At 49.1% G+C, this 27787-nt stretch overlaps 1 protein-coding gene across 7 annotated transcripts in view; it reads left to right on the forward strand.

Annotated features, from left to right (window-relative positions):
- The window catches only part of RASGRP2 (RAS guanyl releasing protein 2), a 336802-nt gene that overhangs the window by 64465 nt on the left and 244550 nt on the right, over positions 1–27787 (forward strand). For all 7 annotated transcript variants that reach the window (XM_069645042.1, XM_069645041.1, XM_069645039.1 and 4 more), the window contains exon 6: positions 4307–4457. In XM_069645042.1, coding sequence (XP_069501143.1) covers positions 4307–4457 — 151 coding nt within the window. The remainder of the gene's footprint in view (positions 1–4306; positions 4458–27787) is intronic.

Here is a 27787-nt window from a genome sequence, read left to right on the forward strand (position 1 = left end):
GTGCAGAGGACGCACTTTTGTTTGCATGCTCCACTTTACGAAATGCGCCGTTTCCCTTATTCACAAGTGTGACCAGCACATTTTCTAAGGGGCTCTGCACAGCGCATAAGACTCAGTTTCCAGCCCGCTTGCCTACGTTAGTCAGACACCAATGTCTAATGTATGACAGACTCCCAGCATTCACGTGGGTGCTTGGAGCTCCTGTTACTGTGAAATATAAATACATGTATGAATTCCGGTTTGGGTGATGGAACTGTTAGTGTGACAGTAGTGTTTCACACCACTGCTGTCATACTTTTATCCCAAAAAAAATCATGGGTCAGAAATGACCCTGTGCATTGCGTGCCCCCCTGTGCCTGTTCCAAATAGACATAAAGGAATGTAGTTGCTTTCTGGGTGTTTCAATCCGCATTCAGTTTGAGAAATCGGGTGACATTTTGAAATGCACAGCCACGCCTCTTCTTTGCTCAAATGGGGTGAACATGGCATGTGTATGTGTGCTTCTTTGATGCACACTTTTAAATGCCCTTTTTTGGAACACACCTTTTTTTTGGTGCAAGCGATGAGATACGATACCACATATCACTTCTACCAAAAAAAGGTTTTAGAGCCTGGCCCAATGTGTTTTTGTGCACAGGTGAATATTTGAGTGGTTCTGTGCCAGTCCTTATGTATATCCCAATACACAAAGGTCTGTCTGTCTCTGGGTAGATACGCTCCCACACAGGATGTTATGTTATGTTAAAGGATATTTATACCGCGCACTATCTCTACCTGAGTGGTCCTCTGGCGGATCTGAAAACCAAGAGGGTATGGTATGTTAGTGGCACTGACTGGGGAAACGCGCAAGAGAGCTGTGATTTGCTGTTGGCAGCTTCAGCCCGGCTTACACCGTTCGCTGAGCGTAGGTGTGGTTTTTTGATTGGTAGTTGTCATATGCTGTTGTGCGAGCTTATGTGTGGTTTGTTTCGTTGATGCGGTGTAGTGAAATGTGTGCAGCGTGTTGTGCTGTATAGGTATGGTTGTGCTTTGTTTAGAGTTGGAGAGGTGTAAGCAGAGGGATGAGCTTTTTTAGTGGTGTCACTCCATCTTACCCCACCACCCCCGCTTTGGCCACCGGTGGCAAATGTCCCGGACAGTGTTGTGCATTGTGGTATGCTGTGAGGGGAGTCTACCTCCTATAATCCGTGCAGATTTATGGGTTGTGAGCAGGGGTATTTAGTGTTGATGTCTTCTCTGCCTCCCATGTTCAGACTAATTGATGTCTACACCGCTTTGTCCCCTGGCAAATAATGGTGTGCAGCCACCACCGCCTCCTTGGGCCCCTTGAATGGGGTGCCTCTTCCCTGTGCCCGTGATCTCCCTAGGCCTGTGGTTTATCTGTTCGATCGCCTCTCTTACCCCATTAAATATAATGCCCTCTGTCTGTGATTCAACCTAGGACTCTCCGATTTTTCTCCTGAGCCTCCGGTAGGGCCCTCCTCCTCTTCAAGATGGCTTCTGTGCTGCCTGTCCCCCAAGCAGGAATGACACAATAGTCATGATTGAGGGCGTTTGAACAATGTTTCTGGTTGCTAGTTGGAGATCCTCACCGGGATTCTCTAACTAACCCCAATACATCGGGATCATATTCCTGAAGTTTTATTACCTTTACCAATAAATGATCAAAATTACAAAATGGGCATCCCTGCTGACGCAACCATTATCCCTCCTCACCATCTCCCATCTTTTTTCCCACACCAACCTGTTTGTCTACTGCCTCATCCCACCTTCCTATCACTTCTTCTCCCCCCAACCACTTTTCTTATATATCCACAGAATAGGTCTGAGGACGCGCGGGCAAGGTCAAAATACACCAATTCTTGGACAGAGTCAGGTGCTGTAAGACCACTGCCATTGCAGTGCTGATGGGCGTGGTACAAAAACGAAATAACATAACAACTAAAGCCCCGCCTCATTTAGTATTCTCCAATTCCGGTCCCCTGCTTTGGCAGGGAATATTGTCCACATATGTTCCAGAACCCTAATACCATCATTCGTGCCGTTACCTCTTCCATAGCACCATGAAACCTTCAGGATCATGTGTGTTATCAAACACAATTATAAAATAACTCCACTGTTTCCATCAGTGTGTGCTTGCTAATCCCGGTCATGATATGAGGCCTTCAGTCTGGATGGGATGGACGTAGGAACAAATCGCAGAGAAATGTGTCCACACCTCTGCACCATTCCGTGGAGGCGGGTAGGGGTTTCCTGGATCGTGGCAAACTTTGATGAGGAGTTCAGGCGCAGCCACAGTCAATTGAAATCAATGACACAATCAAGGCCCCATTTTTGCCACTATGGCTACCATTGCAGATTTCCACCATGTGTATGCAGCGGAGCTCTGGGGTGGTTGAGTTGCTTTTTTTGTGCTGGTGTATTCTTAATTGTCTGTGTGGCTTGCACTCTGCTAGTGGGGCCATTTGATGCCGGATGGTGCCGGATGTGTTTACGTACAGAGTTCTCTAGCATTGCATCTTTCATAGATTTACAGACTGGATTAAATCATTCCACAAACAAGGGGACAATGCCTCGCCAGATTTCTGAGGAGCTCGTGCCGCAGGGCAGTGGTTCTCCCATCTTTTTAACTCTTGAGTGTCCAAATGGTGCAAGTCTTGATGCTGATTATTGGAATCAATGAAGATCTTTTGCCAGGATCATTCAACGCATAGGAGTTCAAAATCCCAAGTGGGGTTCATCGGGCAGTAGAATAACATTGGGGGCCGCGAGGGAGCGGAAGAAGGAGAACCTGGCCACTGGCAGGCCTGGCTTGTGGCCCTGCAGGGCGCACTGAGGTCCAGCCCCTTTAAAGCGAGATCTGGTGCTCTAACCACCGGTGCAAGGACGCCGCCTCACCCCTGAGTCCCAGCAGCCTTGCATGGGATGGATTGTTCAAGCAGGGTTCACGCAGCAGACGCTGCGCACATTCAACCGAACTAATGAGATCTGAGCTAATGGAACTCTGCGGCCTTCGCTAAACAAATTAGATTGAGCGGGAGCCTATTTCCATTTCCATGCAAAGCATTGCCACAGCAACAATGCTCTGCCCGCACAAAAAAAGAAACAATTGGCGGACGTGCATATTAAATTGCGAAAATAAACGGTGCTGCAGACTGTCTCCTGAGCAGCAGGCGCTGTACAGCTCACACTGTAACCCCTCACAGAGGCCTGTAGCATGCAGCAGTGTTTCAGCAGAATGCGATGGAGTGTGCACAATGGCCCGAATGAGCACAGGGATCTTCTTACATCTTCATAATGATATCATATGATTGGTTATTTATAACGCCCTTAACACCCAGACGTTTCTGAGGGTGGACCCGGGGATCGAACCGGGTCTTGCTTCCAAGGCGAGCACATTGCCCCTGAGCTATTGCATTGCAGTGCAGCAAGAGGCTACTGCTTGGTACACACTGCGTGATTGCCCTGATGCGCCACACGCCAGTTCAATGGTCACCTGCCTCCTGTAATCGATCCTCCTTCAATGCCTCATGTCAATCCCCCAGAAGGGATTGGCAAATATGATGTGACCACCGCACCTGTCGACCCTAGGACGTTGCCTGGCAGCGGTGATGCGGCGTTCGTGGTCGTAGGTATTCAGGATCACAGTGCAGGGCGGGGTGAGACGTGAAGTCCATGTCTTTCTGAAGGCTCGTGAACCTTGAGGGCAGTGTCTTCAAGTACTTGCGTGGCCATGTTCTTTGGAATTGTCACCTTCCCAAGACCTGCAACACCACAAGTAACCCTTGCTTTAAATGTCTGTGAAGTGTGAGGCGGTGGATAGAGCTTGTGTGCCGTGATTCGGTGGCGCTTCATTATGGTCTGCCGCTCCTTCTCTCTACTTATCTGTATGAGATGTACACAATGTGTTGCTTTTCAGTTGTGTAGCCCGTCAATCTGTATTGATCGGTTCCGTGCAGTTTTTATGGAACATTCTATGCAAATGTGTTAGCCGGACTTTGGATGTGTGTCAGAATGTGTGTGTTTGCGGCATTGGCTGACTTGTGTTGACATAGACGTGCTTGGGAGCATGTTTCCAACGCTGTGTGAGATAGACCAGAGAATAGGGCGTGAATATGAATTGTCATGTGTGTGAGGGATTAGATGAGCTTGTGACTAATGTAGTGTCCACCAAATGACCTAGATTGCTTTGTGTTGTACGTATGCAGGAAGATCGTCGTGTGTGTGTGTGTGGGGGCGAGGGAAATGTGAAGATCCATGCTCCGTGCACACGTCACCAGGCATTTGACCCTTCCTCTCCCTCCAGCCCGTCCTATGAGTGGAAGCGGCAGGTGACCCAGCGGAGCAGTGCTGCACAAAAGAAACGCAAGATGTCGCTACTCTTTGACCACCTGGAGTCCTCCGAGCTGGCCGAGCATCTGACTTACCTAGAGTACCGCTCCTTCAACAAGATCCTGGTAAGTCCTCAGGACCCAAACTGCGCTCGTTCCTAAGAGCCTGCTGATTGCCATTATCCCTTTACAAGCATTCCTGGGGTACCAATGTTTCAGAAGGGACCCCAAGTAACCTCACGGGATGGCTGCTCCATCTGAAAGTTCCCAGTAGGTTTCTGTCACACCTCGAGTCCTGTTCATTCAGCAACAGGCTCGTTACCACTCCTGGCCTTCTAAGAACCGTGCTCCCTCAGCAAGTTTCTGGTAAGTCCTTAAGACCTGAGGGACATTGCTCGATTCCTACTCTTTGAACAGATACTGCTGGGTCCAGTGACCCATCTGTAGTACTGCTCCCTCCGCAAAGTCTTGGTGCGGCCCTGCACCCCACTTGGGTGGTGGTCCCGCCTGACTGTTGCCTTAACAAGATTTTGATTAGTGCCATGGACCACCCTCCTATCTCTCTGCACCTAAAATGCCACTACTCTCACCTTAAAATACACCCGTGTAATGTATGATATGATATTTATAACACGCTTAATACCCAGAGGTTTCTAAGCGCGGACCCGGGGATCGGACCTGTGTTGCTCCGTGTCGTCTTGCTTCCAAGGCGAGCACGTTGCAGTTGAGCTATCCTCCCGAGACATTCTCAATATTTAATGTATTCTCAATGTATTCTCAATAAGTGGGAAACCGCTTGAAAGTAGAGAAGTGGTACCATAAATATTTTTTTCTACTGATTTTGTTTTGTGTTGAGGAATTGTACTTCAAACCACCTCACGGGAAGTCTTCCATCTTGGGTTGGATGCTGGCCGTCCCTTTTCCAGCATGGCCTGGCAGAGCAGAAAAGTGAATGCTGGCCAGTGTGCCAATGGGCTGCTTTCACATGGAATTTGGGAATGAAGGAAAGGTTGTGCTCCCTGATCTGAGAAGCTGCAGGCCTCCTTGCTTACCCACCTGTTGGGGAAAGAGGGACCTGCAGTTTAGGGTTGAGGCGTGGTGGCACAGCGCTCTATGGGTGACTGTACTGGAACAGTGTACAGTGTGGCAGGATAAGGGGATTTGGGGAGCTGTGTCTGGGCCACTGCTCTCTTATAGGAGTGTCTCCTATCTGGAAGATATTCTGGTAATTTTGAACACATTCTTATGTTGAAATGTTACTGCTGTGATTCTATAAAATGTTTTTCCAGTTAATGTCTTGCAATAGGAATCGCAAGTGGGCCAGCCTTTTAATGCCGGAGTACACTCCTCAAAGTCCCAGAAAGTTGAGAGGCGTGGGTAGTGTATGCCGGAGGAACAGTGGCAGAACTGCGCAGCCCCGCAGTAGTGGAACAGGGAGGGGTGTTGCAGGCCAGGAATGGGGTGCTTTTGGGGAGTTCGGGCGGGACTACGGGGTGTATTGTAGGTTCCAAGCACTATGGCGCAGTGGTAGAGCTGTGTGATTGACAGGCAGAGGCTGCAGGTCAGGTCGGAAGTGGACTGGCAGAGCTGTGCTTAGGTCGGCCCCGTATTCATGGTCAGTTTGGGTTAAAGCCCCATGTCCCCGCGTCCATCCAACTGAAGGCATGTCTTTGGTGGGTGCTAAAGGGGGGGAAAAACAGTCTTCTGGCATTGGAACTGAGGCTTGGCCTATTAACAGCCGCCTGTATGGGAAAGTGGCAGTTGAGACGGCAAAGATGGCAGGTTTTAGGGAATCACAGAAAAAGGTAAAAAGGGCGAAAAATGAAATGTTCCCCTGGGTCAAACACAAATAAGTCTTTCCAGAGCTTTGAATTGTTTAAATAGCTTAAATAATGATTTGAAGGATAACAGCTGATGCCCGATGCCTAAACCTGGCCATATCCTCTGTTTTCCGCGAAAGAGGATTACACATAAAATATGATGGAGGGTGGAGGGAAGTAAATTGAAAAGAATCAGGAGCATGGTCTATCTTGGTTATTACATCTGGGACAGGTGTAGTTTGACTACCCTTGCAACTGGAGTAGAGACTAAACAGGCCCCAGCATTTGCTTTGATGCGGACGGTATATTTTAAACATTGTAAATATTCATTACTAACACGAAGGACATTTAATGAGGGGAAAGTACTGCCTTTTATTCTTTATGGGTTAAAACTGTTTGTTCTTGATTTGAAAAAAGTATCCGTACAATTGAAGGTGAATTGTGGAAAAAAATATTGGGTCTTCGCGTCCCATTAGCTTTTGTTTTTCTTAGGTATGAATTGTGCCTTGTCTTATATTGAATGACAAAAATTGAAATTACTGAGAAAAATTCTGGATCCTTCTCCAATGTTGTTATTTCTGGATTTGAACAATCTAGAGAAATCCGGTAACCGTGGGGCCTTGAATTCCTTCATAAGGAGTGTGATTCGGTAATAATCGGGGAAAACCTGTCCAGTGATTTACTACTAGCCAATCCAGATGCACTAAAAAAGAAAAGCAAGGAGTTCAATCGGTGAAAGGACCAGAACTGAATTGCTAAATATAATTTGCAGCATCAGTTTGGCACAATTCATAAACCTTTACAATTGTTACCGTCATACGTAAAAACCTTCCCCCGCCCTATGCTCAGGCGTATTAATACGCGACTCAGATTTAATCTACTTGGCGCTCTTGATAGACAGGGCCCGATTAGGAATATTGCCCGTCAATGAGATTTTGAAGTTTGTGCAAAGTGGTGGATTTTCAGGAAATCGTAAAACATCTGTTAATTGTCTGTGAAACTATTTTTAATAGTCGGAGGTAGTCGTTCAAGCGCTGTGTACATTCTAATGGGTCCCTGGCAACTGTATAGTTTTGGGTCCTATTCTTCAATGGAAGTGAGACTTAGTTGACTTTGACGCGTTGTCTGATTACAGATCCATTCTGTTTTGGGGGGAAATGTGTATTCAGTTTAGACACAGGCGACGGAATAGTGAGCCCCTAAAAGGAATACAATAATGAATTATTATACATATTTTAGTACGTCTTTGCTGCTAGAGATTGACTTTTATACTAATTCTATAGTTGGTATGGTGAAATGAGGAATGATAAATAACATGTAATTTATAAAAATTGAAATGTGTGATCTCATTGTGGATTATATTGTATTTCTGGATATGTTGTGTTCAATTTTTATTTTTTACTGTAAACACAATAAAAAAAATTGAAAGGGCTTCCAGCAGCGGGAGCCCCGCATCACCTCTCAAAGGAAACGGCGCCTTCCCCTGAACTGGAACGCACCCCCAGAAATAACACAAAGGCTTTCTCTGGCTGTGCTATTTTTACATTTTGGAAAAGGTTACTTTGCCGCCTTTCCATACCAGTCGTGCAGGTTCACCCTGCCTACTGCAGAGACTTGGCACAGTGTGGATTCCTCGCCTGCTGCCACCATTGTCTCGTGCCCTGGTGTTCAGGCTTTTGTGAGATGCAGGAACCCTGGCCTAACTTGGTACCTAAGTCTTTAATGTAGACCTTACCAGCTGGAAGGACCTGTGCCTGCTGTCACCATTACCCCCACATGGTTGTGTTTAGGCTGCAAGAGACAGTTGCCCCCGCCTGTCACTGAGAATCCGGGCCCTTGAATTTAGACCATGTAGAAGGCGGGACGCCAACCCTGTAAGTGTTAACCCAGGCCAACAAGAGAGGCACCCACCTTTGGTCAAAGTCACAAGTGAGAGCGAACGCTCTTTTCAATTCCTAGTTCTAGCACCACACCAACAGGCCGCCAAGCCTGCTCTGCTCAGGCCCCCGAAACAAGGCAATAGCAGACAACGCACTCGAACATTAAGCCTGACCCAGTGGTGAGACCTTTGGAGGTCTAAAAGCCCTTCCAGACTCTGCCGCTTTGCCACATCCCTCCCGAATGATGCCATTTCGGGGTGTCTGAGTCTGATCCGTTCCACAGCACTGCCGCTTTAGAGAGTCCACACCCTCACTGCTAATACACACCCCACGCCCCGCGGAGTCCATATAGTGAATGGTGGAGTGGTTTAAAACAGCAACTGTAGGGGTGCTTGGGTTTGGCCAGTTCCCTCTTTTTGTCTGTTCGAAAACAAGGACAGGAACTTAAAAGGAGGAAGCAGATGTTCCTCAAACCAGGCTCTCAGCGTCTCATTTGATGTCACCCGTTTTCAGGCCGGTTAATAAGGAATGCTTATAAAAACCTCCTGCCCCTTATGACATCTAGACTCTGGGGCAAATCTCTTCCTTGCTGTAGGGTTTTGTTGGGACATGTCCTAGCATGCCCAGCCAATGTCACACTAGTGTGGCAGCTGCACTGACGTGTCTAAAGCTTTTAGCAGTGTGCCGAAAACCTGTTTAGGATATTCTTTTCAGGGCCCTTGCTGTCTCAACGAACGCAAGTATGTCTCGTGCAGCTAACAATACCCCTTTTCAAGGCTGCTTCCCCAGCCCATTTTAGAATCATTTCCCTTGTATGATATGATATGTTATTTATAACGCGCTTAATACCCAGAGCACGGACACGGGGATCGAACCTGTGTTGCTCCATGTCGTCTTGCTTCCAAGGTGAACATGTTGCCCCTGAGCTATCCTCCCGGGAGCAAGAACCCTATGAATGATTTTCCAGATCCTAAAGCATACATCCCATCATCTAACTCTCTGGCCGAAGTAGGTCTGGATATCTCGAAACCTATGTGACACTTGAATCTCCAGAATCTATGTGATCACTGCGCCGCCTGTAATTGTGTCGACAAAAATGTCGACTACAATTATGGCCCGGTGCAGTGATCAGATTGATCAATTTTGCCCGCCTGCCCCGGCCTGCAATCCTCAAAACCGCACCCCCCCACTTATCTTTACTGTGGCGCACTCCAGTGTGCGCTGCCGACATCCTTGTACCCCGGCAGCGTCAGTTCCTCCCACTTATGCGGGGCAGTGCTGACGCTGCATGGTCCTTTTTTTCTTTCCTTTAATAAAAAAAAATCTTATCCCCCGCTTACCGTAATGGTAAGTGGGGGCACACCTGCAACCCCTGACCCCCGTTACTGGGTCCATGGAGAGTGGGGGACACCCCCGCCACCCTTGCTCTGCTTGTATGCAGTAATGGGGATCGGGATATTTGCACCAAGCTCAGGCGCAGTTTTAGTAATGTTGGCTCATTCGTGGTGAGATTTTGGTACAATTCCAAATCTTCATGGTTCATAAAATCAACCATGCCCAGCTTAAGATTAACTTCCCAGCAGGGCGCGGAGAAACCAGTGCTTCTCTCAGGCTTGTAGCCCTCCCTGAGAGAAGAACCATTTCCTGGCAGAGCCGGGCAAGCCCAGCACCACCACTGAGCTTTTTGCCCCAGAATGGACCAGGGAAGGGATCTACCTCAAAACATCAACCTTTTTACTGTGAGTCCCATTCCATAGTTTTCTTTTCTTTTAACCCATTTCTGCCGCAATATATGTGTGGGGGGGGACCCCCATAACCACTCTCGTGCAGCCCTTCCTGCGGCTCCCCCTACCTTAATATAGACCCCAAACTCACCCCCATCTATAATTTTGCTTAAATTGGATCTTAAAAATCTAATTTTAGGAGATTCGCAGTAAAATATTTCAGCTTAAATTCTAAACACTGCTTGGTTGACAAGGAGGCTCCTCCAACCAACCCTTTCCATCATTCAGGCCTCTACGGTTACTCCGTATCCGGATCTAAAAGCCTACATTCCTGGCCTAGCACTCAGGCTAGGGTGTTGATGGATCCATCTCTCCCTTTGATTGCCTTGTTCGGAAATCCACTCCATAGTTTCTGTCACTCCCCTTGCACACCCACACAGGACAGGGGTCCCTACTACTGCGTACATCTACTGGTCGGAAGCGCAGGCCCCATTAGGCCGCAGCAAGATGAAGCCTGCGCCACACGGCTAGGAAGTAAGCACTGTGTCGGCAATGCCTATGCCACGGAGTACATCCCTACAGCCCGCCTCAAGAATCAGCACCTTGCAAGCCAAGTCCTTGATCAAGTCTTTGAAGGTGTGTGTGTTACCCTGTTACAGAGCATAGGCACATCCCCTCTTAAGAAGCATGTCTTGGTTGCTAAGTAACCTGTGGCCACAATGGTTTGGAGACCTGTTCCTCTATGGCCTTTGCCTGTTCAAGTGGCTGCGGCCCTGGAGGTACAGTGTGGAGAGAGAGATGCCCTTTGTAGGCTAGGCTAGGTTAGGGTAGCACTAGAGCCCTGCAATAAGACAGCACATGCCCAGCAACACAGACTCAAACCTTGACATCACAACGTTATTGGACGCACATCCAAAGATCAGTCGCCAACATGCCAGTGACCAACCTGCATCCTGAAACACCCCTCCAACCGCCTTGAGATGCATGTCCCAGCAACAATCGGCCATGCATCCTAACGGTGGGAGCAGGTGGTCGTCCTCCGCTGAACTGGGCAGGAAGTTCGAGCCTAGCCTAAAAAGCGTGTACATGCCAACAGATGCCCGCATCTGCCGCAACCCCTGCACATTCACCACTGCGGGCTCGTGCCCTAGCAGACCACAGAACGAGAGGATAGCTCAGTGGCAACGTGCTCGCCTTGGAAACAAGACAACACAAAACAACAAAGGTTCGAGCCCGGCCCGTGCTTAGAAACCTCTGGGTATTAAGTGCGTTATAAATATGCAACTAAGACAACAACAAAATAAAAAAATCTGTAACGGTGCCCCGCAGCGCTTTAAAAATGCAAATAAATAAATACATTTGCCCCGTCCCAAGCCTTTATCTTTGTGTCCTCGTGCTCTGAAACCTAGCTCCGGCTTGTCTTGCCCACATGGAAGTATCTTTGAACACAGAAGAACTTTGCATTCCAAACCGCCCTTGGTACATATTGCACAAAGCACGGGTTTGCCTGGCCGCGAACAATACACACACTCTAACGTCCTGTCGCCTTTCTTCCAGACTATTGAGATAGCAGTCAAGGCTGAGGACAAGCGCACGTTTATTAAAGCACAAGAATGGTACATTTTTAAGCACAGGCGCTGTCCTCTCTGCAGCCGGTTACCTGTCCTCTATACCAGGACCTTGTCACGTGTCAATTCAGGTCTTGGTTTTTCTTTTCACTGTGTCCCTTGTGAGTTGTCAGATGAAGAGGTGGGATTCTGTTTATAGTTTTTTTTGTGCATTTCCTTGACTCCTTTGCACACTGTGCGCTACCAGCTTAAAGGAATGCTGGAGGAGAAGTTACTAGCCCTGCATGCTGTGGGTTCCCGGCTTAAATGAATGCTGGAGGAGAAGTTACTAGCCCTGCATGCTGTGGGTTACCGGTTTTAAGTACTCCAGGAGGTGCAGTTACCAGCCCACACATGCTGTGGGCTACCGGCTTTAAGGACTGCTGGAGGTGCAGCTACCAACCCACACATGCTGTGGATTACTGGCTTTAAAGACTGCTGGAGGTGCAGTTACCAGCCCACACATGCTGTGGGTTACCGGCTTTAAGGACTGCTGGAGGTGCAGTTACCAGCCCACACATGCTGTGGGTTACCGGCTTTAAAGACTGCTGGAGGTGCAGTTACCAGCCCACACATGCTGTGGGTTACCGGCTTTAAGGACTGCTGGAGGTGCAGTTAGCAGCCCACACATGCTGTAGATTACCGGCTTTAAGGACTGCTGGAGGTGCAGTTACCAGCCCACACATGCTGTGGGTTACCGGCTTTAAGGACTGCTGGAGGTGCAGTTACCAGCCCACACATGCTGTGTGTTACCGGCTTTAAGGAATGCTGGAGGTGCAGTTACTAGCCCTGCATGCTGTGGGTTACCGGCTTTAAGGACAGCTGGGGGTGCAGTTACCAGCCCACACACGCTTTAAGGACTGCTGGAGCTGCAGTTACTAGCCCTGCATGCTGTGAGTTACCACCTTAAAGGAATGCTGGAGCTGCAGTTACAAGCCCCGCATGCTGTGGGTTACCAGCTTTAAGGACTACTGGAGGTGCAGTTACCAGCTCACACATGCTGCAGGCTACCGGCTTTAAGGACTGCTGGAGGTTGAGTTACCAACCCACACATGCTGTGGGTTACCGGCTTTAAGGAAAGCTGGAACTGCATTTACTAGCCCTGCATGCTGCAGGCTACCAACTTAAAGGACTGCTGGAGGTGTATTTACCAGCCCACACATGCTGTGGGTTACCGGCTTTATGGACTGCTGAAGGTGCAGTTACCAACCCACACATGATGTGTGTTACCGGCTTTAAGGACTGCTGGAGGTGTAGTTACCTGCCCACACATGCTGCAGGCTACCGGCTTTAAGGATTGTTGGAGGTGCAGTTACCAACCCACACATGCTGTGGGTTACCGGCTTTAAGGAATGCCTGAGCTGCAGTTACTAGCACCGCATGCTGCAAGCTACCAACTTAAAGGACTGCCGGAGGTGCAGTTACGAACCCACACATGCTGTGGGCTACCGGCTTTAAGGACTGCTGGGGGTGCAGATACCAACCCATGCATGCTGTGGGTTACCGGCTTTAAGGAATGCTGTAGCTGCAGTTACTAGCCCTGCATCCTGTGGGTTACCGCCTTTAAGGACAGCTGGGGGTGCAGTTACCAGCCCACACATTCTTTAAGGACTGCTGGAGCTGCAGTTACTAGCCCTGCATGCTGTGGGTTACCAGCTTAAAGGAATGCTGGAGCTGCAGTTACAAGTCCCACATGCCGTGGGTTACCGGCTTTAAGGACTGCTGGAGGTGCAGTTACCAGCCCACACATGCTGCAGGCTACCGGCTTTAAGGATTGTTGGAGGTGCAGTTACCAACCCACACATGCTGTGGGTTACCGGCTTTAAGGAATGCCTGAGCTGCAGTTACTAGCACCGCATGCTGCAGGCTACCAACTTAAAGGACTGCCGGAGGTGCAGTTACGAACCCACACATGCTGTGGGTTACCGGCTTTAAGGACTGCTGGAGGTGTAGTTACCAACCCACACATGCTGTGGGTTACCGGCTTTAAGGACTGCTGGAGGTGTAGTTACAAACCCACATGCTGTGGGCTACCGGCTTTAAGGACTGCTGGAGGTGCAGTTACCAACCCACACATTTACTTAAAATCATGTTCAGCTATTCAACATAAAAGGTATGGAGGGCTAAAAAAGGAGCAAGGAGGCAGTGGATGGTGGTAACTGATCAAAGGGGGCTAATAGAAAAATGTAATGTTACACGAGGTGTGTTTAGGATGGGTTGTTTTAGATGGGGTCGGCTGGGGCTATCTGTGTGTGATTCGGGATCGGCACACATGCATCTGTTCCAAGGGGGAAGGGGCATCTTGCTATGTGGAGGGAGGATGGGGCATTATTGTATTGGTCTAGACTAGACGGAGGAATGGGGCATCTTAGTGCGGTCTGAATGGTTAGATAGGGGCATGCTGGTGTGGGTCTGGTGGGATGGGGCACATTGGTGTGGGTCTGGAAGAAGGGATAGCAACATAGTGGCGTGGGTCTGGGGGAGGTATAGCGACAGTGGTGGGTTTGGGGGGAGGGTTGGGGTACATTGGTGTGGGTCGGGGGAGGGATGGGGCACAGTGGGTCTGGAGGGTGGCATGGGTCATCTAGGTGTGGGTTGGGAGGGTAGGATGGGGCATCTTGGTGTGGCTCTGGATGGAGGGGGTGGGGGAACATTGGTTGGGTTTGATGGGAAGGATGGGGCACATTTGTGTTTGGGATGGGGCACATGGGTGTGTTTCCTGAGGGAGGGATGCAGCACAGTGGGTCTGAGGGGTGGTATGGATCATCTAGGTGTGGGTTGGGAGTATGGGATAGGGCATCTTGGTGTGGCTCTGGAGGGAGGTGGTGGGGGCACATTGGTGTGTGTTTGATGGGAGGGATGGGGCACATTTGTGTTTGGGATGGGGCACATGAGTGTGTTTCCAGAGGGAGAGTTGGGGCACAGTGGGTCTGGAGAGTGGCCTGGGTCTTCTAAGTGTGGGTTGGGAGGGTGGGATGGGGCATCTTAGTGTGGCTCTGGAGGGAAGGGGTGGGGGCACATTGGTTGGTTTTGATGGGAAGGATGGGGCACATTGGTGTGGGTCTGGGGGGAGGGATGGGGCACATGGGTGTGTTTCCTGAGGGAGAGACCCAGCACAGTGGGTCTGGAGGGTGGCATGGGTCATCTAAGTGTGGGTTGGGAGAGTGGGATGGGGCAACTTAGTGTGGCTCTGGAGGGAAGGGGTGGGGGCACATTGGTTGGGTCTGAGGGGAGGGATGGGGGGATGGGGCACATGGGTGTGTTTCCTGAGGGAGAGATGGGGCACAGTGGGTCTGGAGGGTGGCATGGGTCATCTAGGTGTGGGTTGGGAGGGTAGGATGGGGCATCTTGGTGTGGCTCTAGGGGGTGGGGGCACATTGGTTGGGTTTGATGGAAAGGATGGGGCACATTGGTGTGGGTCTGGGGGGAGGGATGGAGCACACATGGGTGTGTTTCCTGAGGGAGAGGTGGTGCACAGTGGGTCTGGAGGGTGGCATGGGTAATCTAGGTGTGGGTTAGGAGTATGGGATAGGGCATCTTGGTGTGGCTCGGTGGTGGGGGCACATTGGTGTGTGTTTGATGGGAGGGATGGGGCACATTTGTGTGTGGATGGGGCACATGAGTGTGTTTCCAGAGGGAGAGTTGGGGCACAGTGGGTCTGGAGGGTGGCATGGGTCATCTAAGTGTGGGTTAGGAGGGTGGGATGGGGCATCTTAGTGTGGTTCTGGAGGGAAGGGGTCGGGGCACATTGGTTGGGTTTGATGGGAAGGATGGGGCACATTGGTGTGGGTCTGGGGGGAGGGATGGGGCACATGGGTGTGTTTCCTGAGGGAGAGATGGGGCACAGTCGGTCTGGAGGGTGGCATGGGTCATCTAAGTGTGGGTTGGGAGGGTGGGATGGGGCATTTTAGTGTGGCTCTGGAGGGAAGGGGTGGGGGCACATTGGTTGGGTTTGATGGGAAGGATGGGGCACATTGGTGTGGGTCTGAGGGGAGGGGTGTGGGGATGGGGCACATGGGTGTGTTTCCTGATGGAGAGATGGGGCACAGTGGGTCTGGAGGGTGGCATGGGTCATCTAGGTGTGGGTTGGGAGGGTAGGATGGGGCATCTTGGTGTGGCTCTGGAGGGAAGGGGTCGGGGCACATTGGTTGGGTTTGATAGGAAGGATGGGGCACATTGGTGTGGGTCTGGGGGGAGGGATGGGGCACATGGGTGTGTTTCCTGAGGGAGAGATGGGGCACAGTGGGTCTGGAGGGTGGCATGGGTCATCTAAGTGTGGGTTGGGAGGGGGGGATGGGGCATCTTAGTGTGGCTCTGGAGGGAAGGGGTGGGGGCACATTGGTTGGGTTTGATGGGAAGGATGGGGCACATTGGTGTGTGTCCGGGGGGAGGGATGTGGCACATGGGTGTGTTTCCTGAGGGAGAGATGCAGCAGAGTTGGTCTGGAGGGTGGAATGGGCCATCTAGGTGTGGGTTGGGAGTATGGGATAGGGCATCTTGGTGTGGCTCTGGAGGGAGGTGGTGGGGGCACATCGGTGTGTGTTTGATGGGAGGGATGGGGCACATTTGTGTGGGGATGGGGCACATGAGTGTGTTTCCAGAGGGAGAGATGGGGCACAGTGGGTCTGGAGGGTGGCATGGGTCATCTAAGTGTGGGTTGGGAGGCTGGGATGGGGCATCTTAGTGTGGCTCTGGAAGGAATGGGTGGGGCAAATTGGTTGGGTTTGATGGGAAGGATGGGGCACTTTGGTGTGGTTCTGGGGGGAGGGATGGGGCACATGGGTGTGTTTTCTGAGGGAGAGGTGGGGCACAGTGGGTCTGGAGGGTGGCATGGGCCATCTAGGTGTCGGTTGCGAGTGTGGGATAGGGTATCTTGGTGTGACTCTGGAGGGAGGTGGTGGGGCACATCGGTGTGTGTTTGCTGGGAGGGATGGGGCACATTTGTGTTTGGGATGGGGCACATGGGTGTGTTTCCGGAGGGAGAGATGGTGCACAGAGGGTCTGGAGGGTGGCATGGGTCATCTAGGTGTGGGATGGGGCATCTTGGTGTGGCTCTGGAGGGAGGGGATAGGGGGCACATTGGTGTTTCTGGGGGAGGGATGGGGGCACATTGTGGGACTGGGGGAGGGATGGTTTATCTAGGTGTGGGTTGGGAGGGTACGATGGGGCATCTTGGTTGGGTTTGATGGGAAGGATGGGGCACATTGGTGTGTGTCTGGGAGCAGGGACGTGGCACATGGGTGTGTTTCCCGAGGTAGAGATGCAGCACAGTTGGGGCACAGTGGGTCTGGAGGATGGCATGGGTCATCTAAGTGTGGGTTGGGAGGGTGGGGTGCGGCATCTTAGTGTGGCTCTGGAAGGAAGGGGTGGGGGCAAATTGGTTGGGTTTGATGGGACGGATGGGGCACATTGGTGTGGGTCTGGGGGAGGGATGGGGCACATGGGTGTGTTTCCTGAGAGAGAGTTGGGGCACAGTGGGTCTGGAGGGTGGCATGGGTCATCTAAGTGTGGGTTGCGAGTGTGGGATAGGGCATCTTGGTGTGGCTCTGGAGGGAGGTGGTGGGGGCACATCGGTGTGCATTTGTTGGGAGGGATGGGGCACATTTGTGTTTGGGATGGGGCACATGGGTGTGTTTCCGGAGGGAGAGATGGTGCACAGAGGGTCTGGAGGGTGGCATGGGTCATCTAGGGGTGGGATGGGGAATCTTGGTGTGGCTCTGGAGGGAGGGGATGGGGGGCACATTGTGGGACTGGGGGAGGGATGGTTTATCTAGGTGTGGGTCTGGAGGGAAGGATGGGGGCATCCTGCTGTGTGGATGGAGGGATGGTAGCACCTTGGGGTCTGCAATGGATAGGGGCACATTGGTGTCAGTGGGGGCACATTGGTCTGAGTTTGATGTGGGAGCAGGGCACATTGGTGTGGGTTTGATGGGAGGGATGGGGACATTGGTCTTGTGGGGATGTGGCACATTGGTGTGTGTCTAGGGGATGGGGCATACTAGGATTGTTGGAATGCATAAAATTGTGTACATGGAACGGGTTGGAGTGCATGGAACGGTTTGGAGTGCATGGAACGGTTTGGAGTGCATGGAACGGTTTGGAGTGCATGGAACGGTTTTGAGTGCATGGAGCGGATTGGGGTGATATGGAACGGTTTGGAGTGCACAGAACGGTTTGGAGTGCGTGGAACGGTCAGAATGCATAGAGCGTCGGAGTGCATGGAACTATTGAAGTGTGCTCGAACTCAAGCATCTAAGGTAATCCACCATATCACATCTCCATGCTTACTCTCCTCTTTACACCACCACTCAATTAGAACACAGCGATACTATGACACTGTTCGGTATAGCTGTTCTCATACCATCACTTGCCTCATACTCCCCATCATCCTAACTAAACACAGTTGGTTACACACCCTCCAGCCTAGGTGTTTTCCTCAGGCCTAACGCAGCCAGAATTGGTCTGGATAACAACCTGCCAGAACGAACACATACTCCCAACCACCACACCTACTGCTAAGAAGCAGCTATCACACGAATACCACCCTGTTGCACACATATCCGGTGCTCACACGCACCTCATGACTCTCTCTCTCTCTACTGACTTGAACTTCGGTTCCCCTGGGCGTTCAGCCTACCAGCGCCTTGAGATCATACCAATGGTACATAAGGCGCTATATAAATGCAAAGTAACATAACAAAACATAACATAGCATGCTGTGGGTTACCAGATTTAAGGAATGCTTTAGCTGCAGTTACTAGCCCTGCATGCTGTGGGTTACCGGCTTTAAGGACAGCTGGGGGTGCAGTTACCAGCCCACACATGCTTTAAGGACTGCTGGAGCTGCAGTTACTAGCCCTGCATGCTGTGGGTTACCAGCTTAAAGGAATGCTGGAGCTTCAGTTACAAGCCCAGCATGCTGTGGGTTACAGGCTTTAAGGACCTTCTGGAGGTGTCGTTACCAGCCCACACATGCTGCAGGCTACCGGCTTTAAGGAATGCTGGAGCTGCAGTTAACAGCCCAAACATGCTGTTGGCTACCGGCTTTAAGGACTGCTGGAGGTGCAGTTACTAACCCACACATGCTGTGGGTTACTGGCTTTAAGGTCTGCTGCAGCTGCAGTTGCACGCCGGCATGCTGTGGGTTATCGGCTTTAAGGAATGCTGGAGCTGCAGTTTCTAGGCCCGCATGCTGCAGGCTACCATCTTAAAGGACTGCTGGAGCTGCAGTTACTAGCCCCGCATGCTGTGAGCTATCGGCTTAAAGAAATGCTGGAGCTGCAGTTACCAGCACACGCCGGCTGCAGGCTACCCGCTTTAAGGAATGCTGGAGCTGCAGTTAACAGCCCACACATGCTGTTGGCTACCGGCTTTAAGGACTGCTGGAGGTGCAGTTACCAGCCCACACATGCTGTGGGTTACCGGCTTTAAGGAATGCTGGAGCTGCAGTTACTAGGCCCGCATGCTGCAGGCTACCAGCTTAAAGGACTGCTGGAGCTGCAGTTACTAGCCCCGCATGCTGTGAGCTATCGGCTTAAAGAAATGCTGGAGCTGCAGTTACCAGCACACGCCGGCTGCAGGCTACCGGCTTTAAGGAATGCTGGAGCTGCAGTTAACAGCCCACACATGCTGTTGGCTACCGGCTTTAAGGACTGCTGGAGGTGCAGTTACCAGCCCACACATGCTGTGGGTTACCGGCTTTAAGGAATGCTGGAGCTGCAGTTACTAGGCCTGCATGCTGCAGGCTACCAGCTTAAAGGACTGCTGGAGCTGCAGCTACTAGCCCCGCATGCTGTGAGCTATCGTCTTAAAGAAATGCTGGAGCTGCAGTTACCAGCACACGCCGGCTGCAGACTACCAGCTTAAAGGAGTGCTGGAGCTGCAGTTACCATTTCTCCTCAGTGCTGATTCTTATGTGCTCTGCTTGGAGTGCTCCACGCCATAGCCTTCCATGCCGTCTTGTTCACTCTGTGATTTGCTGTTAATTTGTGCTTCTACATGTATGAGCACAGCCAACATGAAAATGTTTTAATACTGGCATATTTTAGCATCATGAAAATTGGTTGAAATATGCCCCTGTGGGACTTGCATCTGTTGGTCTTTTTCATGTGCTACCTTACAAAAACAATTGCAAACTGACACCGACGCTTGTGAAGGAGACCACCTCTTGTGAGGCGGGATTGATCCCATGAAATTTACAAAAATTAAACAACCTATTTGAACAAGTGAACCTTAGCGCTCACCAATTAGCCCTGATTGAAAAAGGCGAGTGATTCGCCGAAACACGTGTCTCTATAGGGCAACTGTTTGATAAAATATATTCCATGAAAATCTGACAATCTCTTGTACTTTCTTTATTGTATGGCGCTTGATCTAAAGTGGAGCAGGGTTCCTCCTGAGCCCTATATATTTACTTAAACTGACATTTTACCCAATTTGTCCACAGAAAGTAGACCTGTTATTTAAAAAAAATATCTATGGGGAGAACCCCACACCTCCCTTGCTTGGTTCGGGCACCATTGCTGTGCTTGGTCGCTCCCGCATATTCTGCATAAACATTTACTCCCTTCCGGTTTCAAAATTCACCACCTGCCACTGCCCAGGGGATAAGGAACTGATTTTCCGAAGTGTTAAACGTTGCAGAGAGCTCTAATGAAAGCAAGGCAACAACACCACCGCTATTGACAATGGTGCTGGTGTCATTTAGAACGTCTATAAGCACATATCCGGTGCCCATGAAGGGATGGACATAACCTGGGAAAAGTCCAGGCAACTAGTTGACTAAATGAAGTTTTGAAGTTAACAAGTAACATCCATTATAAACACGTTGGTGGCTGAAAGGTGGAAAGCAATCATTTGGAAGTTTGTTGCATCTCCCGTGATAAGCAGCAACTTTTCACTAACATGATAAGGGTTGCCTTGTTCAGAGAGGCCAGGTCAGAGTCCGCCAAACATGATATGATGGGTTATTTATAACACGCTTAATACCCAGAGGTTTCTAAGCGCGGACCTGGGGATCGAACCTATGTTGCTCCTTGTCAGCTTGCTTCCAAGGTGAGCGTGTTGCCCCTGAGCTCGCTCTCACGACGTGAAAGGTACAGCCTATCCAAGAGAGGCAATGCTAGTATAGGAACCAGGTTTTTGTAGACCTCAGCTGCACAAGATGAAGGGTTGGAGCCAGAGTTAAAGTTAGAGGAGAGAAGAAACAAGAGAGTAAAAGGAGATGGAAGAGAGAGGGTCAATAGAATAAGATGGCGAGACAGAAGAAGTAGCCAGGATGCTATTTCGGATCTTGTGAATTATATCAGCTGAGATGGCACAAGGTTTCTTTCAAAGTTCCAGAGTGGGCGGGAAGGGCAGAGAGGGGATGGAGCGCAGAACTTGCTGATAATGCAAAAGAATTGTGATGTTTATTCAGCTCTGAAATTGTACACGGCCTGGTGTGACATGGCACGGTAGGTGGGCCTGCTAGGACCGAAAATCTACCCCCAAAGACCATGTTTTTAGGACTGATTATGATATGATAAGTTATTTATAACATAGTTAATACCCAGAGGTTTCTAAGCGTGGACCTGGGGACCGAACCTGTGGTGCTCCGTGTGGTATTGCTTCCATGGCGAGCACGTTGCCCCTGAGCTATCCTCCAAGATGCCCTAACCTTTCACTGTGAGCAGAGGCCCTAACTTTCAAGCTTGTGAAACACATGATAATTGGACTCTCACCATGTGGGGAGACTTTTAAAAAAATTAATATTTGTTCCATTGGACCATAACAATGGTCCACCTACTTTTGGAAGAGGACCAAGACTCGGATTATTACACTAACGAGCCTCACATTCTGAACATACTTTCATAGTATCCGAATGCGTGTAGATCGTTCCGTTGCTTCAGAAGAGCCCTCGAGCCCCCTTCCCGCGTGCAGGTGGAATGCTGTTTCCTCGCGTGGCAGCCAAGTTCCTGTTTTCTCCAGAGTTGCGTGGCCAGCGGAAGCCTAACAAGTGAAAGAGTCTCCCGATGAGATCATTTCTAAAGCAAACAATAATGCCTCACCCATTGGGGCGGGGGAACCCCACCTCAGCCTACAGGCCCATTGAACGTTCAAAAACCCGGGATGAGGCCTCGAGCTCGTAAAATGGTGCACTCGCTGTGTCCTCTCCTCGCTCGTGCAATGTTGCGAAGCAGCCGCATCACAAAGAAAGGACATTCAGAAAATAAAACTAAACACATAAACTTTAAAAGTGATTGCATAGTGCATTTAAACTTTCAACCTGATTGCCTAGTGCTTTGCATTTTCCTAAAGCATTATCTTCAGATGCTGGGCTCTTAACATAGGTGGTCGGGTGCTCTTCGACTGCCCCCCACATATCCCACAATAACTATGTAGCTTACTTTGTATGAATAACTGGTGCCAGACCAAGCTCTTCTTATTGTGGCAAAACAAGGCCACAGTTTATTATTACATATTTACAAACTATAACTTCAAAACACACCTTCATTATTAATAACCCAGATGATCGGCAGTACCCTTTGTCTAGTCTTCTTCTTCATCAGCACCCTCTTTTTTTTTATCTCTTTTTATTCCACTCCAACCAGCCAACTATTTACCTTGCATACTTGGTTCTCACTCCCCGAACCTCCCTGTGCCTCCCACTCACTGTTGGGCTGCGGGGAACGCAGTTAGGTTTTTATTTCCTACAGGCAAGGCTGGAAGCTGACAAACCAAAAGTGGGGTGCACCTCTTTATCTGATATTGTCACCCCCCCTGCTGTTTCAGGCTAAAAGGGTGCTACTTACTCCTGGTCATTCTTGCCCTCTGTCGGGAGGATCGTTTTGGCACTGCTCGATCGCCTGAGTAACCGCCACAGCAAAAAGGGTTTTTGACTCCTTTCTGCCCCATCGGTGTATAAATGTGCTTTTATTCACAACCTTGCTCACTTAGAGCATCTTCTAAATACAATAAAAAGAGGTCCAAACCAATTTCTGACAAATGAACCCTGCCCGTCTCATAGTAACCAGGCAATCCGAGGTTTATCAGCCTGCGCATAATCATTGAAAAGACACCCCCCCTGCAAAATTTTGCCTTGGCCATGTTCGATTTCTTACTTGACTTTTCCACTGTGGTATGCAATTGTGCCTCCCTCCAAGAGAACCTATAGGTCATCTCGGACCAAAGCAATTTGCAAGCCTCCACATCCTTGCTCAAAGACTTAAATGTAAGGCATATTTCACTCAGCAGTTGTCCCATGCCCATCTGAGCCAGGTAGTTCCCATCTAGATGAATAATCACCATGTCGAGAGGGGCTTCCTTCTCATTCAACCTCCTTATCATGCTCTTAAGTTCGTCCCATCTCATCTCTCGCTTACCAAACCATTGAATGTCTGTCTTTTCAAAGGCCTTCTTTCTTTTATTTCTCCTGAAGTTCGCCCATTCCGCTGCTCTCTCCACGAATGAGTGACCAATCACTCATGCTATTTTCCTGCTACATGTGGCGTCCTATATCATTGGAAGAGAAACATATATAACCATCATTGTCGTGCCTTACATCCTTTCAATCCTAATCACTGGAGATCATAGAGTCGATTCCAAAGCTCTAAACGACGTGTATCTGGTCATCCAGGCTTGGATGGTACAACACAGGCTCTGTCCTAGTGACGATAAGACAGAGCTCCTCCTCCTGGGTTCTCAACAGAGACTAAATAAACTAGAACCGATCTTTAACTCGTTCACCATTGTTGGCAATTCTATAAAGGTATCTAATGGCACTAAAACCCTTGGCATTTATCTAGACTCTACTATTTCCTTAACAAGACAAACTAATGCCATAATCTGCTCAACGGCCTATATATGTAAACCTATTAATGCCTGTCGACCTTTCCTGACTACCGCAAATTGCATTACCCTGGCTAGAACCCTTATCATGTCAAAGCTTGGTTATTGCAATGCTCTTTATCGAGGGACTAGCCAATGCAATCTAAATAAACTACAAGTAACCCAAAACAACGCCATTAGGGCAGCGCTAAATATCCCTAGAACCCACCACATCTCAAATACTAGACGCAACCTAATGTGGCTATCGGTCACCCAAAGAATCTCCCTCAATTCATTGACACCCACAAATGTCTAGCCAATCAGGCACTGAAATACCTGTCTGACAGATTTGTGTCCAACTCCTCTGATTGACCCCATAGAGCAGCCCAAAGACATTGCATTCTACTACCAAGGTTCAAGCTTCAGAAAGCTGTGGGTGGCAGCTTCCCGGTGCTCGCTGCCAGGCTTTGGAACACTTTACCCAACCTACTCAGATCAGAACCCTCTTTCCGTGCATTAAAAAACAAAGCCAAAATCTGGCTTGTAGCTCAGGACCATTAGATCCAACATATAAAACCTTGCTTATAACAACTTATCTCTGTTTTTGCTATGTGTTATGCCAGCCTTTGGAACACTACTGTATTTATCTACTGTATGTAAATAGTTATGTAAAATGTTATGTATAGGTATCTTATATAATTCCATGCCATGCTATGTAATTCTATGTATATGTAATTCTTGTAACTGTAACCTTTAAGAAATGTGCCCAGATGCCTTTGGGCCAGGTGCACTATACAAATAAACTAAAATACAAATACAAATGTGCTTCTTCTAGGCACCCCATCTCCACCGCCCGATAGCCTTAATTCCTAGAGTGCTCGCCCCTGTTCTGAATGATTGGGTGCCGTAATGTTTTGGGTCCTTGCGTAACCTTCTCAAAAGTATGCCCTTCGCTGCCCGGAACTGACGGTAGCCCGTTTTCGTGGACCAACACGTTTTTTGTACCCACGGTTCTGACGGCCATAAAAATCCTTTGAAAACAAACTGAGCAGCAGCTGTCATCTGGTATGCACTAAAACGAGACCCATCGCCCTCTACCTGCCTAATTCATGTGTGACCTTTCAGTAATAGCTTAACCTCATATTAACCACCTGTTCATGTATAGCCACGTTGGCCTTCCTCAAACCCCCACGGCAATGCCCTGCCTTGTTAGTTGCAGCAATTTCACTTACTTTAAAGGCCCCAGCATTTTTTAACATGAATGCTGCTCTAAAGAGTTTAATCTCGTATGCACCTGCGCATACCTGTGTGGCCAACTACTCCTGCTAGATATAAAAACGAACTGCGATGGGAAACAGTTCTAGGAACATTATGTTCCCCACTAGGTTCGGTACTTTCCATGCCATGAGCTAATGCACCAGCTTCCTACCAAAAAGGCTCCAAATCCCAGACCTCCTGAGGAATGTGTGAAAAGATCCATCTCTTTGCTATACTACCATGGATCCCTCCATACTGAAACCCCATTAAAGGATTGGAGGAACATTTCCCGGATGTGCAGATCTCTTTTACTTCCATATCCAAACGTATGTCGTGATGCGCTTGCGTCAGCCTCACAGTCTTCTGGTCTTCAGGGCCAGCCTTCTAGCAAATACTCTACCAGCTGGAATGACCCTCCCAGCAAAGTTAAGTTGCGCCATCAATTTCTGCAGTTCTGCTAAAGTTACTTTCTCACTTCCTCGCATTTCCTGCACTGCCTCCTTAAATTGCCCCACCTTCTCTGCGGGCAGCCTGCAGTTAGCTTCAATTTAGTCAATTTCAATTCCAAGGAATGTCTATTTTGTTGTTAGTCTAACCGTTTTTTTCCTGAGCTAGTGGGACACGCAGCTGATCTGCCAATTTCTGGAGCGCACTTAATCCTGCCTCGCATTCTTCCTCTCCTTCCATTCCTACAAAGAGAAAGTCATCTAGGTAGTTGGCCACTTTCGCCACTGAATATAGTTTCCTCACTGCCCACTCTATGAAGGTATTGAATAGCTCAGAGTGGCAAGAAACTGCACAGCCCATAGGCATGCAGTTGTCAAAGTACAGCTGTCCATGAAATTGGAGACCCAGTAACCTGAAGCAGAACAGAGCTCCTCTTGCTTCATCAGGTCCAGTGCCTCGTCAAAAGATGCATATCCAACTGAACACTGCTCTGGATCTAACCCACTCTTTACAGAAGCTCCGTTGGGGTATGACAAATGGGGACAAATGGGGGACAGCCTAAATTGCCCTGCATCTTTCTTTGGGGCCAACCCCAGGGCATAAACTCCACATTCTTCAAATGGTGCTGCTTCAAATGACCCCTCTATCCTGCGTGGCCTTTTCTCTTTTTGAAACTTTTGTTCCACTATATCTGGTTTGTTGATTGCTGATTTCAAATTCCTGGGGATCGAACCACTACAAACATTGTGGCTAGATATCTTAAACCCATCTGAGAACCCCTTTAGGAGTGACTGTGCCACTGTTTTGTCATGATATGCATTAAGAAGCAGCCACAATGTTTCGATCTTGATCGGGGTTAGGGCTTTTCGAATTTTTCTAGGTTCCTCCGCCTTTCTGTTTTGCTTGATCTCTCAGCTTTAGGACCTGCTTCTCTTTGTTACCTCACCGGTTGGCCGTATGGTCACCACTGTACTTGCTGCATACGTGCTTCAACTTGCAGTTGGCTCCCCAAGTGCAGTTCCCTTTCTCAACTTTCCAGCAGGTGGTGCTTTTGCCAGATTCATGCCCTCTGTACCAGCCACCACCACTGCCCGAAAAGGGCCACCTTCCTCTACCGCTGTTATAGTAACTTCTACCCCTCCAGCTGGAGGAATGCCCCCGAAATGGCTGCTGCTCATCCCCTGTGTTGTCCTTGTGCCCATTCCTGGATATCATTTGGTGTATGCATCCTGAAAGGTCCTCATCATCCCAATTCATGTTGGGATACATTTGCATCTTCAGCCTAAACCATTCATCATATTTAAGCCACGTGTTTCTCCCATATGCTTCGAACGCTTTGTGGATGCGCTGCTCATATGTTATCCATGCAGCGGTGCCCCCTGGATCTTTTTCAACCATTATCGACGCTTACTTTCTAAATGCATACAGCCAATTCATTATGATCCTCTCCTTCCTTATGTATCTATTTATAAATGTATTGGGTATTTATAATATGCCTATACAGAAAATTGTGTTTCAAAGGTATTTTCTTTTCTTGCCATCTTGCCTAACGTCATCCGTCTTAGTCTCTTTTACTATATCCAACCCAATCTGCTCCAGCTCTAGCAAGCTGAACATATTTTTTTAAAAAACTTGACTCCATATCTTCGCTTTGATTTCTACTGTTATGTGCCATACTCGGCTTGCTGCTTTCATGGCTGTAGGTGTAACCCCCGGGTTCATTCTGACCCCTACTGCTGAAGCCAACTTGTCCCCTTGGCCGTATGCTGCTTGGGTGCCCCCCGTGGGAAACCTAACTGTAATGGGACAGATACTTCCCTTCATTCATGGTTTAGACCGCTTGCTGCAGGAGATACACGGTTATCTTGCTGCAGACTTGCCCCTGCCCCAACCTCGCAGGTGCTCTTGAGTCATTGTTTGCTTTTGCAACAACCCCTTTGCCACTCTGCACTCTGTTAATTTTGCTTTCCCTGCTGGTGCTGGCCTGTAAGCCATAGTTGTTTCTCCAGAAATCTATGTTATTAACGTATAACGTATCATGCAAGCAACGTAGTGCTTTTTCAAATTGTAATTCAACCAATTTAATTATTCTCTCGCCTAATTCATTAGTCTCAGCCGCCAAAGTTGAGGCCACCAGGGACTTTCTTCCTCTAGCGATCGTCTGCTGCCATTGCTTCCACCGCCTTAACTGATAACTTCCTCACTTTCTAAGGCCTCTTTGCTGCTGGACGGTCTTCTTCTTCTTCAATGTTTTTTCTTTTTAGAGCCGCTTCTAATCTGTCTGGCACCTCTGCATCGTCCTCCGTGGTCTCCATCTTCTTCTCCTTCAGCTTGGACCACCTACTTGTCAACGGGCCCACTTCTACTTCTTCCTTATCGGTTCGCTGTGGCTGTGTTTCCTGGATGCAATCTTTCCCTTCTGTATCTTACAGCACCAATGTATTATCCGGGTCTCTCTCCTCATTAGCTGTGGCTTGTGATATGAGCCAGCCCACCCCTTTCTCTTTGGTGGTCTCTCCATCCCTCCTCAATAAGTCCACCATCTCATCAGTGTTCTCCATGCTCGTTGCCCCTGGACTCTCCCTGGGCCACTTGGCAACTGAACATTTTCTGTCACCTTATTTCCTTGTCTTCAATTTTGTATCCCTCTTTAATTGTTTATTTTTGAATTTTTGATTGTTGGGCCGTTATGTTGCTGTTCTGAAAAGCTGCTCACCACCTCTACTTTTGTTTTGAAGCGTCACCAGGGAGGATGTTCATCACCAAATGTCTTGATTTGTAATTGCATTATTTATTTCTTTTTGAAGAAAACACCGGGCTGAGGAGAACCACTATGATGCGATGATAAGGGTTTCCCCGACTGTCCCGTTATTGTTTGTGGGTTGTTGCAGCAACCCAAAATGGCTGCCAGGC

The sequence above is a fragment of the Ambystoma mexicanum genome, chromosome 2p, assembly GCF_040938575.1.
Source record: "Ambystoma mexicanum isolate Mex_15411 chromosome 2p, UKY_AmexF1_1, whole genome shotgun sequence".
NCBI classification, from domain to species: domain Eukaryota; kingdom Metazoa; phylum Chordata; class Amphibia; order Caudata; family Ambystomatidae; genus Ambystoma; species Ambystoma mexicanum.